The sequence below is a fragment of the Pogoniulus pusillus genome, chromosome 9 (genome assembly GCF_015220805.1).
Source record: "Pogoniulus pusillus isolate bPogPus1 chromosome 9, bPogPus1.pri, whole genome shotgun sequence".
Classification (NCBI taxonomy): domain Eukaryota; kingdom Metazoa; phylum Chordata; class Aves; order Piciformes; family Lybiidae; genus Pogoniulus; species Pogoniulus pusillus.
In genome coordinates, this window is record NC_087272.1 from 36,801,592 (window position 1) to 36,815,993 (window position 14,402).

General features: G+C 47.8%; 1 protein-coding gene across 1 annotated transcript in view; it reads right to left on the reverse strand.

The window, feature by feature from the left end:
• Nucleotides 1–14,402, reverse strand: part of GABRG1 (gamma-aminobutyric acid type A receptor subunit gamma1) — a 79,568-nt gene that overhangs the window by 38,636 nt on the left and 26,530 nt on the right. The window contains exon 3 of the mRNA XM_064149210.1: nucleotides 2,764–2,831. Coding sequence (XP_064005280.1) covers nucleotides 2,764–2,831 — 68 coding nt within the window. The remainder of the gene's footprint in view (nucleotides 1–2,763; nucleotides 2,832–14,402) is intronic.

Consider the following 14,402-nt stretch of genomic DNA (forward strand, 5'->3'; position numbering starts at 1 on the left):
AGGGACACAGCCTCAAGTTGTGCCAGGGGAGGTCTAGGATGGATATTAGGAGGAAGTTGTTGGCAGAGAGAGTGATTGGCATTGGAATGGGCTGCCCAGGGAGGTGGTGGAGTTGCTGTCCCTGGAGGTGTTCAAGCAAAGCCTGGATGAGGCACTTAGTGCCATGGTCTGGTTGACTGGCTAGGGCTGGGTGCTAGGTTGGACTGGATGATGTTGGAGGTCTCTTCCAACCTGCTTGATTCTATGATTGGCCAGGGCTGGGTGCTAGGTTGGACTGGATGATCTTGGAGGTCTCTTCCAACCTGCTTGATCCTATGATTGGACAGGGCTGGGTGCTAGGTTGGACTGGATGATCTTGGAGGTCTCTTCCAACCTGCTTGATTCTATGATTCTAGGATTCTAAGTGCCATTAACAAAAACTCACCAGAGAGCATCATCTGCATCCACAACCATGGAAGAAACAAAATATCATCATGTAGCCATCCAGAGTAGTAAAATCACTATGACACCATAGAAGGTCAAGCCATGATTTAGGAACACATGAAAAAGCAGGAGGAGTCACCATCCCTGGAGGTGTTGAAGCAAAGCCTGGATGAGGCACTTGGTGCCATGGTCTAGTTGACTGGACAGGGCTGGGTGCTAGGCTGGACTGGATGAGGTTGGAAGTCTCTTCCAACCTGCTTGATTCTATGATTCTATATTGAATTCCTGTAGTTTGAAGATCCTTTATCTGTAGTCATGCTTACTTTTACAGGTATATATTGGCACAGAGATAGAGACAAAGCATTCTCTCTGGCTTGGTTTTCATCTCTCAGTTGTGCTATCTATGCAGAAATGATCTGCCTCTTTCTAACCTCTCCTCCCTTTTTGTTACTCAATTCTTGCTGCACTCTTTACTACGTGAAAATTGATTAAACAGACATTAAGGACAGGGAAACTCTTCACTTTTGACACAAGTATGCAACCCTGTTTCTTAAGGAGCTGATTCCTGTATTTCTTCCCCAAAAATTCTCTCATCTGGGGTAGCAGTCTCTTATTGTCCCAAGAGTTTGAGTCCACCAGAAAGGATAAGGTGAGCTATTCTCTCAGCTCATGGAAGGTAAAAAACATCTTGGAGGGCTGCAATGCCCCTCTTAACTCACTGGAACTGCACTCTTGCATGGTCTTGTAGCTATGGCATTGGCTTGGCTCTCCCCTAGACCCCCCCTGGGGCACCAGAAGGGCCATAGGGTTTGGGGGAAGAACAGGGGGCAGGGAAAACTAACGAGGCACACAGGCAGCATGGATCAGCACAGCAGCCATACATCAGCCTCTGCTACCTATTCCACCAAGCAGTGGCCCTTTGTTTTTTACCTTGGCCCTGGTTTGGAAGGAAAAGAGAAAGGTAGTAAGAGCCTAGTCACTTGATGTGATGGTTTGGGTGTTACACACCCCCCAGCATTTAAGAAAATCACCCAGACTAGACTCAGCCAAACTGGAAATTAAAGAATGAAGCTTTATGTTCACAGCTTAGCACATCATACAAGCAGGTAGTTACAATCTATACAGCTAGAGACAGAAATGGACAAGTTAAAAAGTAATACAGAAACACAACAGCCCATCCCAGAAACCAGAGTCCCCAGGAGGGGCTCCCAACCACCCTTCCACCTCCTTTCCACCCCTCTACCTTACCCCAGAGTTTGCCTTATGAACAAGGTGAGTTTGGAGAATCAGCCAGAGGTGTTAGGAAGCAGAAGGATTAGTTAGACAGCAAGTTAGGGAGAGAGGGAGGCAGGGAGAAGTCAGAGAGCAACTTTGTTATCTATATTTCTGTTCACAGGATCACAGGATGTTAGGGGTTGGAAGGGGGGACCTGAGGAGATCACCAAGTCAACCCCCCACTGCCAGAGCAGGACAATACTATCTTACACAGATGTTCTTGTTATACATCTCAGCAAGCCTATGAGTGCAGTAGCCATCACCAATGTTTCCTTTTCACTGCTTATCATCTAATTCCTCTGACTAGAATATCCCAGCTAGGCTCACACTAGCATACTTGATCTGAAAACTAGTCCCAGCCTTAATGCTAGGCAGCAGTCCCCAGAAGTGGCCCATCCAAGAGGGTCTTTCTAAAGCCTCCAACAGCTTCATGCACTTCATGCAATGCAGATGGGAGCAGAAAAACTATGCAGGTGCCAGACTTAGCTTCCTCCTAAGTGCTGTGAGTGCAGTGTGGGTTACCAGATAGTTCAGCCCTCAACAGCTCTACCAGAAGCCAAATGAGATGCACTGCTGAACTTCTGAAGTCTGTGTCCATACACACACAGAGGCACACACACTGAAGAGGATCCATAAGACTAAACAGCATATGGGGAAAGGTGTGGGGGGGAGAAGATTATTTCCCTTTGCTCTTTCTATGAATTTAGAAATCAAGAATCAATTCTCTGCACTGAGAATCATTTGTTTGTTTGCTGGCTTAATTGTTACTTCTTCTCAACCCCTGAAGGAGCAGCTCCAGGAATTTATGCTGGGCCAGAGATCAACCAGGTGCTAGCAAACAGGATGAAAACGTTCAACACAGACCAAATTTGGACCTGATGAAATGTGTGGAGAGAAGAAATATCTATTTTCAAACCCAGATAGAGCCTAAACCTCTTTCTTTCATATCCAGCAGCACAAGAACACACTAAAAAGAGATATATCTGAATGAGCTTAGAAGTATTCCATGACATTAACCCACAGCACACTGAGGAAAATGTTTTTCTGCCAATAACTGGAACTTACCATATTGATTGGGTCAACTGGGCCAATGCTGTTAACATAGACATCTGTTTCAATTACTGTGGTTCTCACTAAACAAAACAGCAATCATAACAGTTACACATTTAATTCATTAATTGTGGACATCCTGAGTGCAGTTTAAGCTATTGACCAAAAGCCAGCCACAAATTTGATACCCTGTTATAAGATCCAGAATCATTTCATCCCTTGTTTGCTCCTCCTGTGAAGGATCAGACATGACTTGGCTCCCTTATTCCATGTTGGAATTGTCAACGTGAGGGGTTTGGGGTTTATTTTCAGCTTCACAATGCAATCTCCACCTGTGCTTTGTGAACAGATGAATGAGAGACAGAATAGAATCATGGAATGGTTTAGGTTGGAAGGGATCTCAAAGATCATCCAGTTCCAACCCCCTGCCATAGGCAGGGACACCTCCCAATTGCACATTTCACCCAAGGCTTCATCCAGCCTGGCCTTGAACACCCCCAGGGAGGGAGCAGCCACAACCTCTGGGCAACCTGTGCTCGTCCTGTGAAGGATCAGACATGACTTGGCTCCCTAATTCCACGTTGGAATTGTCAACTTGAGGGGTTTGGGGTTTATTTTCAGCTTCACAATGCAATCTCCACCTGTGCTTTGTGAACATATGAATGACAGATAGAATAGAATCATGGAATGGTTTAGGATGGAAGGGACCTCAAAGATCAGCCAGTTCCAACCCCCTGCCATAGGCAGGGACACCTCCCACTAGAACAGGTTGCTCAAAGCCTCATCCAACCTGGCCTTGAACACCTCCAGGGAGGTTGTGGATCACAGAAGCACAGAATGTGATCACACTAACCAACCCCAGTTCCCTCAGTTCTCCAGGCCTTTCACCAACTTCCTTGCCCTCCTCTGGACCTGCTCCAGCACACCTCCACACCTCTCTTGTTCTATCACTAATGACCTGTGAGAAGAGACCAGCACCAATCTCTCCACAAGGTCCTTTCAGGTAGCTGTAGACAGCAATGAGGTCTCCCTCAGCCTCCTCTTTTTTCACACTAACCACCCTCAGCTCCCTCAGTTATCAGATTTACTCTCCAGGCCCTTCCCCAGCTTCCTTGCCCTCCTCTGGACCTTCTCTGGCACCTCCACATCTCCCTTGTATTGCAGTGCCCAAAACTGAACACAACACTTAAGGTCTGGCCTCATCAGCGCTGAGTCCAAGGGGACAATCACCTCCCTGCTCCTGCTGGCCACAGCATTGCTAATCCCAGCCAGGATGCCATTGGCCACTTGGGCACACTGCTGGCTCACATTCAGCTCCTGTCTATTACAGCCCCCAGGTCCCTTTCTGCCAGGCAGCTCTCCAGCCACACTGCCCCAAGCCTGTAGCATTGCTTGGGGTTGCTGTGACCCAAATGTAGGACCTGGCATTTGGCCTTGTTACAACCCATCCCATTAGTGTTGGCCCATTGATCTAAGCCTATCCAAGTCTTTCTGAAGAGCCTCTGTACCCTCATTCAAATCAACACTGCCACCTAACTTGGTGTCATCTGCAACCTTACTGCTGACACTCTCTGTGCCTGAATCAAGGTCATCGATAAACATGTTAAAAAGAAGTGGTCCCAGCACAGATCCCTGAGGAACACAATCAGTGATCAGCTCAAAGCTCCTTAAATGAAACTCACTGAATATTAAAAACACAGGGAAACTACTCTCAGTGGGATATAAAGGATAGAAACAAAAATAAACTGCCTCAACAAGCAGTTTTAGAAGTACCCTTATAGAATATACCCTCTTACTTGGTGTCCTTACAGAAGGGCACAAAGTATAAATGACTTCCCATGAGAGTCCCATTTGAAGTCCAGGTGGCAATGCTAATTCAGGTTTTCTCTGCCTAGCTGGTTTACAGGGGGAAAAGGTACAAACAGAAGAGGTCAAGATGCATTTTAACTTCATTTATTCGCCCAGGATTTTCTTCTAGAGGTTCTGGGAAGCCAGGATGAGGACACACATCCTAGTCCATAGTGGAGTAAAGATAATAACAAAGCTTTCCTGGCCTTTCTGGGCTGATCTGGCAGGTTAAAATAAAGCATCTCTGTCCATCTGCAGATGGCAAGGGAGTAAGCTACAAACAAAGCAGCACTTTGATTGCAAAGGGGAGGGACTCTAGGTCCCTCTGCTCTTGCAACTCAGAAAGCAAACCAGATCCTGGGCTGCAGCAAGAGAAGTGTGGGCAGCAGGGCAAGGGAAGTGTTCCTCCCACCGTACTTCATGCTGGTGAGACCACACCTGGACTACTGTGTCCTGTTCTGGAGCCATTATTACAAGAGGGCTATGGATGTGCTGGAAGGGGTCCAGAGAAGAGAAACAAGAATGATCAGAGGGTTGGAGCACCTCTCCTAATGAGGAGAGACTGATGGAGTTGGGGCTGTTCAGTCTGGAGAGCAGAAAGCTCTGAGGTGACTTTCTTATGGCTTTTCAGTATTGAAGGGGGCTTACAAGAAAGCTGGGGAGAGACTTTTTAGGCTGTCAGGAAGTGATAGGACTGGGGGGGAATGGAACCAAGCTAGAAATAGGGAGATTCAGACTGGATGTTAGGAAGAAGTTGTTCAGCATGAGAGTGGTGAGAGCCTGGAAGAGGTTATGCAGGGAGGTGGTGGAAGCCTCATCCCTGGAGGTGTTTAAGGCCAGGCTGGATGAGGCTCTGCACAGCCTGATCTAGTGTGAGGTGTCCCTGCCCATGGCAGGACAGCTGGAACTAGATGATCCTTGTGGTCCCTTCCAATCTTGACTGATTCTATGATTTTATGATTCTATGGAGATGTTCAAGCAAAGCCTGGATGAGGCACTTAGTGCCATGGTCTAGCTGACTGGATAGAGCTGGGTGCTAGATTGGACTGGATGATCGGGAAGGTCTCTTCCAACCTGGTTGATTCTATGATTCAATGTTTCACTGGATTTGACTTCCTTAATGCTATAAAGCACCAGAGATTGCCCAAATGCCCTACAATGAACCTAAAATCCAAAGAGGATTTTTTCAGATCTCAAAAAACAAAGACTCAAACACAAGGCACCATTAACATCCTTGCCAGCTCCAGCAACAGGCCAGATATATTCCTTAAACATCCTGAGGTATCTTGTAGCTGCCAATCTCACTTAGGAGGAACTTCTCCCCAGTCCCAAATCCGATTACTCCTGTGACCCTGAGCCTGACAGTAATGCACACCAGCGAGGCTGCACAAAGCATTTGCTGTACAGCCACAGAGCACAGAGTCACTTGGTCACCATCCTATCCCCAGCATGCTTCACAGAAGGTTTAAATGGGCTCTGCAAACCAATTTATTTCCTGGGGAGAAAAAAAAGGAAAAAGAAAAAGTATTTCTTGGGAAGAAAATGATTTCTGTATCTGCTGGACTCATAAAAGATGGGCAAGAGATGGATTTGTATCTGCAGTAAGGAAAAAACAACCCCTAACTAAAAAGGGACATACTATGTGTGTGTGTGTGAGTACACACCTGCACAACATGACACCATTTACATGTGCCACATGTCACAAACACATATCTTCTTCCTCTAGTTTTGCAGCTCTGCTGGTTTATAGCAGTCTCACTACTAGACCAGAACACCAAAAGGTGAATATCCTCTTGCTTTATTGCTTAATCAATGCCATTATCTTTAACCCATGCTAATTTCATCTGGTTGATGAAAAGCTCAATAGGAGCCTGCAGTGTGCATGCACAGCCCAGGCAGCAACCCTGTGCTGGGCTGCAGCAAGAGCAGTGTGGGCACAGGGCAAGGGAGGGGATTCTGCCCCTTGGCTCTGCTCTCCTCGGACCCCACCTGGAGTACTCTGTGCAGTTCTGGAGCCCCCAACACAAGCAGGACATGGAAGTGTTTGAGCCAGTCCAGAGGAGACCACCAAGATGCTGAGAGGGCTGCAGCAGCTCTGCTGTGAGGACAGGCTAAGAGAGTTGGGGCTGTGCAGCCTGGAGAAGAGAAGGCTTGGAGGAGACCTTGGAGTGGCCTTCCAGTATCTGAAGGGGGCTACAGGAAGACTGGGGAGGGACTATTGACAAGGTCTTGTGATGACAGGATGAGGAGGAATGGGTTTAAAGTGGCAGAGGGGAGGTTCAAATTAGATGTTAGGAAGAAGCTGTTTGCAGTGAGGGTGGTGAGACACTGGCACAGGTTGTCCAGAATCACATTGGGTGATTCTGTGATCCACAACCTCCCTGCAGGTGTTCAAGGCCAGGTTGGATGAGGCCTTGAGTGACCTCTTCTAGTGGGAGGTGTCCCTGTCTATGGCAGGGAGTTGGAACTGGATGATCCTTGAGGTCCCTTCCAACCTAAACCATTCTATGATGCTAGCAGAAAACCTTTCACTCAGAGACAGGAAATGTTTTGGGCTGAGCTTCAGATCTCTGACTTTGACTGATCTGGACAGCCTGATCTAGTTTGTGGTTCTATGGTCTGTGGTGCATTGGAACTCAGAATAGAATCATAGAATCAACCAGTTTGGAAGAGACCTCCAAGCTCAGCCAGCCCAACCTAGCACCCAGCCCTATCCAGTTATCTAGACCATGGCACCAAGTGTCTCATCCAGGCTCTTCTTTAACACCTCCAGGGACAGTGACTCCACCACCTCCCTGGGAAGCCCATTCCAATGCCAATCACTCTCTCTGTGAAGAACTTCCTTCTAACATCCAGCCTAGACTTCCCTCAGCACAACTTGAGTCTGTGTCAGGGGTGTTTGCAGAGAGCTCTGGAGCTTTGGTCCCCTTCAGAAGCCTGCCACAGAGTAGGATGGAGACAATATTTTTTCTCTTCCTCTTTGGATGCATTCCTGTAGTTTCATCCCAAGCATTCCCTATGAAGTTCAAACTAAACCACCAAAGTGATGCTCTTCTCAACACCAGATCAGTCTGCACCAACTCTTGCTCTAGGGTAGGGTGTCCCTGCCCATGTCAGAGAAGTTGGAACTAGATGTTTGTGGTGCCTTCCAGCCCTGACTGATTCTATGACTCTGTGACTTTCCCACTGGAGCCAAACACACCCCTGGCATGTCCCTACTGGCACTGAACCATTGAGCCCTGTCAGGCAGCCAGTTCTTAATGGGGGCTCTGTCAATTTTAGCAAATCCCAGCTTGCAGTGAGCACTACTTGATCTGCCAGAAGGGCTCTCCTCTGATGTGCCACGGAGTTCAATTTGCATTTTCCATACTGCTCTGAGTAAGATTGTCAGAGCTATTAAGTGCCACTGAAGAGGCTGAAAATCCACCTCTGCTGAAATTACCCTAATTGACCCGAAAGATCCAGAGGAAAAGATACAATTCGAGAGGACTGAGAGAAGTTGTTTTGTTACCTTAGCTCCTCTGCATGGTTCACAGCAAAGTACTTTTGTGAATTAGAAGAAAGTCATAGAATCATAGAATCATAGAATCATAGAACCAAGCAGGTTGGAAGAGACCTCCAAGATCATCCAGTCCAACCTAGCACCCAGCCCCATCCAATCAACCAGACCATGGCACTAAGTGCCTCATCCAGGCTTTGCTTGAAGACCCCCAGGGACGGTGCCTCCACCACCTCCCTGGGCAGCCCATTCCAATGCCAATCACTCTCTCTGTGAAGAACTTCTTCCTAACATCCAGCCTATACCTACCCTGGCACAACTTGAGACTGTGTCCCCTTGTTCTGTTGCTGGTTGCCTGGCAGAAGAGGCCACCCCCCACCTGGCTACAATGCCCCTTCAGGTAGTTGTAGACAGTAATAAGATCACCCCTGAGCCTCCTCTTCTCCAGGCTAAACAGGCCCAGCTCCCTCAACCTCTCCTCATAGGATTTGTGTTCCAGGCCCCTCACCAGCTTTGTTGCCCTTCTCTGGACATGTTCCAGCACCTCAACATCTTTCTTGAATTGAGGGGCCCAGAACTGGACACAGCACTCAAGGTGTTCTTGAACTAGGACTGATTGGAGTCCACGAAAATGACAAACACTGGAGGAAAATAAACATCCTTACTACTAATTTGACATCCATGGGATTGCTATTGTGCATTTCTCTCTGCAAGGAGCGAAAGATGGCTTGAGAAGATTTTTTTTTGCCACTGTGAATGCTTTTTGTTTCCCTCTAGGGATTTGGTATCAGCCTTGAAAGCGCTACAAGCAAGCAGAAGGGTATGAAAGTTGTCCTGCATGAAGTGCAAAACAGCACAGGAGCGTCAAAGGAAGGGGAGGAAGGGCTTGTGCACTTGAAATGTTTGCTCTGAAAGACAATATGAGCCAGGGTAAAGTAAAGCAAGAAGCTGAGAGGATAGCAGATTGCATACTTAACAAAGAGAGAGAGAAAAGAGCGTCCAGGGCTGGAGCTGCTCTGCTGGGAGGATAGATTGAGGGACTTGAGGCTGTTCAGAGGCTTCCATCTCCATCTACCAGATAATCATGAAAAGGAACCCTAGTGGAGACAGTTTATGCCCTCATATTTCCCTCCTGCTGGAGAGAGTCCAGAGGAGAGCCATGAAGATGGTCAGAAAATTGAAGCACCTCTTTCTTGAAGACAGCTTGAGAGAGATGGACTTGTTTAGCCTGGACAAGAGAAGGGTCCAGGATGATCAGAGGGCTGGAGCACCTCTCCTGTGAGAACAGACTGAGGGAGCTGGAGCTGTTCAGTCTGGAGAAGAGAAGGCTCCCAGGTGACCTTCTTGTGGCTTTTCAGAACCTAAAAGGGGCTACAAGAAAGCTGGGGAGGGACTTTCTAGAATGTCAGGTAGTGATAGGACTGGGGGGAATGGAGCAAAGCTGGAGGTGAGGAGATTCAGCCTGGAGGTGAGAAGGAAGCTGTTGAGCATGAGAGTGGTGAGAGGCTGGAATGGGTTGCCCAGGGAGGTGGTTGAGGCCCCATGGCTGGAGGTGTTTGAGGCCAGGCTGGCTGAGGCCATGGGCAGCCTGCTCTAGGGTAGGGTGTCCCTGGGCATGGCAGGGGAGTTGGAGCTAGATGATCACTGCTTAATATTGTTTCATTTTCAGTACTCCCTTTTCAGATCTTAGATGTCTCTTCCAACCTGGATGATTCTATTATTCTATGATAATTTATTGTAAGAGCACAGAAGATTCTACTTTTTACTGCTTACTACTGTGCCATTTTCAGCACTTCAAGCCTCAGCATCACTCAATACATTGTCTGTTCACCTAAATTCACTGGTCAGTTCCTTTAGTTCCCCACAAGTCCTTATTTTACAAGGAACCTTTTGCTATCATTCCTTACTATGGTATTGAATTTAAACTAAGGCCACCTTTGATCATTTCACAGTCTCACAGTACCATCAGGGTTGGAAGAGACCTCACAGACCATCAAGTCCAACCCTTTAGCACAGGGCTCAAGGCCAGACCATGGCACCAAGTGCCACGTCCAATCCTGCCTTGAACAGCCCCAGGGACGGCGACTCCACCACCTCCCCGGGCAGCCCATTCCAGTGTCCAATGACTCTCTCAGGGAAGAACTTTCTCCTCACCTCCAGCCTAAATCTCCCCTGGCACAGCCTGAGGCTGTGTCCTCTTGTTCTGGTGTTGGCCACCTGAGAGAAGAGAGCAACCTCCCCCTGGCCACAACCACCCCTCAGGTAGCTGTAGACAGCAATAAGGTCACCCCTGAGCCTCCTCTTCTCCAGGCTAACCAATCCCAGCTCCCTCAGCCTCTCCTCGTAGGGCTGTGCTCAAGGCCTCTCCCCAGCCTCGTCGCCCTTCTCTGGACACGCTCAAGCATCTCAATGTCCCTCCTAAACTGGGGGCCCAGAACTGTCTTCTCTGTGACTCCTCATTGACTCCCCATTAATTGCTTATCTCTTCTTGTTGATAAAGCCAAAGGAAAATAAATCAGGCAACTGCCCCATTCAGAAGCAAGAGAGGCCTTCAAGCTGTAACAGTGTGTCCTGGAATAACACAGTTCTCAGCTCCAGTTATCCCAGAGTCTATTACTTTAGCAGCTATCGAAAAGTCAGCCTCGAGTGCCTACAGTAGGCTCTCAGCTCCAGCTCTGAAGAATGTTTTCCAAGTGATTTTGATGAAAGCTGAGCCCTGCTCTCCATACCCCTCCTTTCACCTTTTTCATTTGAAAGAAAGCCATCTCCAGCAAGCACTCCTAACCCCACCACTTCCATTGTTTCCCTCCTTTCCCATGCAGCGCACGCATGCGGCGCTTTTAGCATGCACTGCGTAAGCCTCCTGGCTCTTATGTTTCAATTTCCTTCAGGCTCTCACAAAATACTCCTCACACCTCAGAATTCATACCTCTCTGCTTTTACTTGATATTTTCCTGCTTATTTGGGCTTATTACTTCCCTGCCTGTATCATCCTTTCATCAATGCTACGCTAAGAGCAGCTGTCCAACAGAATATGCCTCTAATATCCTTATCTTTCCACAAGGAGGGCTTCTATAAGGTTCTTCAAAGGCCACTTTTTGTTTGTGCATCCTTTATGTCCCTGAGTACACGAATTGGAGCATCACAGAACTTTAGAGGTAGGAAGGGACCTCCAGAGGTCATCCAGTCCAACCCTTCTGCCAAAGCAGGATCCCCTAGGGTAGTTCACACAGGAATGCATCCAGGTGGGTTTGGAAAGTCTCCAGAGAAGGAAACTCCACAACCTCTCTGGGCAGCCTGCTCCAGGGCTCTGTCACTCCCACTGGAAAGAAGTTTCTCCTCACGTTGAGCTGAAACCTTCTCTCTTCCAGTTTGTAGCTTTTGGTCCTTGGCTTAGTGCTGCTGACCACCAAAAAGTGATCTGCCCCAGCCTCTTAGAATAGAATAGAATAGAATAGAATTGAATTGAATTGAATTGAATTGAATTGAATTGAATTGAATTGAATCAACCAGATTGGAAGAGACCTCTAAGATCATCCAGTCCAACCCAGCACCCAGCCCTATCCAATCAACCAGACCATGGCACTAAGTGTCTCATCCAGGCTTTGCTTGAACACCTCCAGGGACAGTGACTCCATCACCTCCCTGGGCAGCCCATTCCAATGCCAATCACTCTCTTTACCAACAGCTTCCTCCTAACATCCAGCCTAGACCTCCCCTGGCACAGCTTGAGACTGTGCCCCTTTGTTCTGTTGCTGCTCTGGACACATTCCAGTACCTCAACATCTTTCTTGTATTGACACCCACCTCTCAGATATTTGTGCACATTGCTCAGACCTCCTCTCAGCCTTCTCTTCTCCAGAATAAACAGCCCCAGGGCTTTCAGTCTCTCTCCATAGGAGAGATGCTCAAGTTCCCTAACCATCCTCGTGGCTCTCTGCTGAACTCTCTCCAGCAGGTCCCTGTCTCTCTTGAACGGGGGAGCCCAAAACTGAACACAGTATTCCAGGTGTGGTCTCATCAGGGCAGAGTAGAGGGGGAGAAGAACCTCCCTAGCCCTGCTAGCCACTTTTCCTGATGCACCCCAGGCTGACATTGGCTCTATTGGCCACAAGGGCACATTGCTGGCCCATGCAAAACTTGCTGTCCACCAGGACAGATTAGAATGCTAAAACACAATTACTTACCCATGCCTTGCTTACAGAGCAACTATAACCACCCAAATTTCCCTAGGTATCCAGTCTCTATATATCCATGATCAATCATCTTCTCCATTCTTAACAATTCTAGCAAGGATGACTTTCCTCAAACTGCTGATTGAAACCCTCTGTTACAGATGTAGATATGTAATGATTATTCCCTACTCAATTAAATTTTCTTATTGATCTGTTGTGCTTCACCCATACAATAAAAAATATTGGACACAAAATATAGCTGGGAAAAAAACCAAAATGATAAAGTAATAATAGATCAGTGCCTCCTAAGATGGGAGAGGTGAAAAAGTGTGCAGCCAGATTTCTGTCCCTTAAAAAAGACAGCTGAAGAGATAGTTTGATGTAGGACTGAAGCAAAACCTGGGTGGTTATAAAGTCAGGTATTCAAAAGGTATCATTACAGTGAGAATAATGCAGCTTTGTTAATGGCCAGTGGCATCCTGGCCTGGCTCAGGAAGAGTGTGGCCAGTAGGACAAGGGAGGGTATTCATCCCTTGTACTCAGCACTGCTCAGGCCACACCTTGAGTGCTGTGTCCAGTTCTGGGCTCCTCAATTCAAGAGAGATGTTGAGGTGCTGGAACCTGTCTAGAGAGGGGCAACGAAGCTGGAGAGGGGCCTGGAGCAGAGCCCTGTGAGGAGAGGCTGAGGCAGCTGGGGGTGTGCAGCCTGCAGCAGAGGAGGCTCAGGGCAGAGCTCATTGCTGTCTACAACCACCTGCAGGGAGGTTGTAGCCAGGTGGGGTTGGGCTCTTCTGCCAGGCAAGCAGCAACAGAATAAGGAGACACAGTCTCAAGTTGTGGTGGGGGAGGTCTAGGCTGGATGTGAGGAGGAAGTTGTTGTCAGAGAGAGTGATTGGCATTGGAATGGGCTGCCCAGGGAGGTGGTGGAGTCACCGTCACTGAAGGTGCTAAAGCAAAGCCTGGATGAGGCACTTAGTGCCATGGTCTGGTTGATTGTCTAGGGCTGGGTGCTAGGTTGGACTGGATGAACTTGGAGCTCTCTTCCAACCTGCTTCATTCTCTGATTCTCTGATTCCATGAAAATCAACCCCCAAAAAACCCCCATTGCTACTGTAACTAAGCTTTGTAATCCAATAGCAAAAACCTTCAGTGGGTTATTATTGCTTTGAAAGTGAATCAGAACTCCAGTTCAATACCCTTGTAGTGCAAGGTCTGACACATACTCTGAAGATGTGGAATCTGACACCCAATGTTATCTGCATAATTGAAGTGGACTGAAGTGAATGCACTGCAGCCTGATTCTGGTGTTCTGACTGGTACATGTCTGCAGCTGGGCAGGATGATCTGTTGCTTTCACTCAAAGCTGGACATTTCAACTGATGTTGTCCATGTTTCTGCCTTGTGGCAGAAGTCTGTAGCTTCCTGTCCATCCAGGAGTCAGTCAGTCAGAAAATCACAGAATTAACCAGGTTGGAAAAGACCTCTAGGATCATCAAGCCCAACCTGTCACCTGACTCTTCTAATTAACTAACCCATGGCACTAAGTGTCTCATCCAACCTCCTTTCATAGAATCATAGAATCATAGAATCAAGCAGGTTGGAAGAAACCTCCAAGCTCATCCAGTCCAACCTAGCACCCAGCCCTAGCCAATCAACCAGACCATGGCACCAAGTGCCTCAGCCAGGCTTGGCTTCAACACCTCCAGGGACAGTGACTCCATCACCTCCCTGGGCAGCCCATTCCAATGCCAATCACTCTCTCTGCCAACAACTTCCTCCTCACATCCAGCCTAGACCTCCCCTGGCACAGCTTGAGGCTGTGCCCCCTTCCTCTGTTGCTGGTTGTCTGAGAGAAGAGACCAACCCCACCTAGCTACAACCTCCCTTCAGGTAATTGTACATTTGTTCTACTGGCAGCAAAGTGAACACACCCCAAATGTCTCCTGCTCTTCACACTCTGGATTATTATTCATGGCTCTTTATTATTCATGTTTTAACACACTGGATGGAGGCAGGGCCCAAGCAGCAAAGGTCAGATTGCTACAGACATTGCACCCAGAGAGCAAAGGAGAACAGAAAGGCAGCATTTATGTGAGAGAAGCTAGAACCAAGAGGCTTTAAAGAAGCTGATA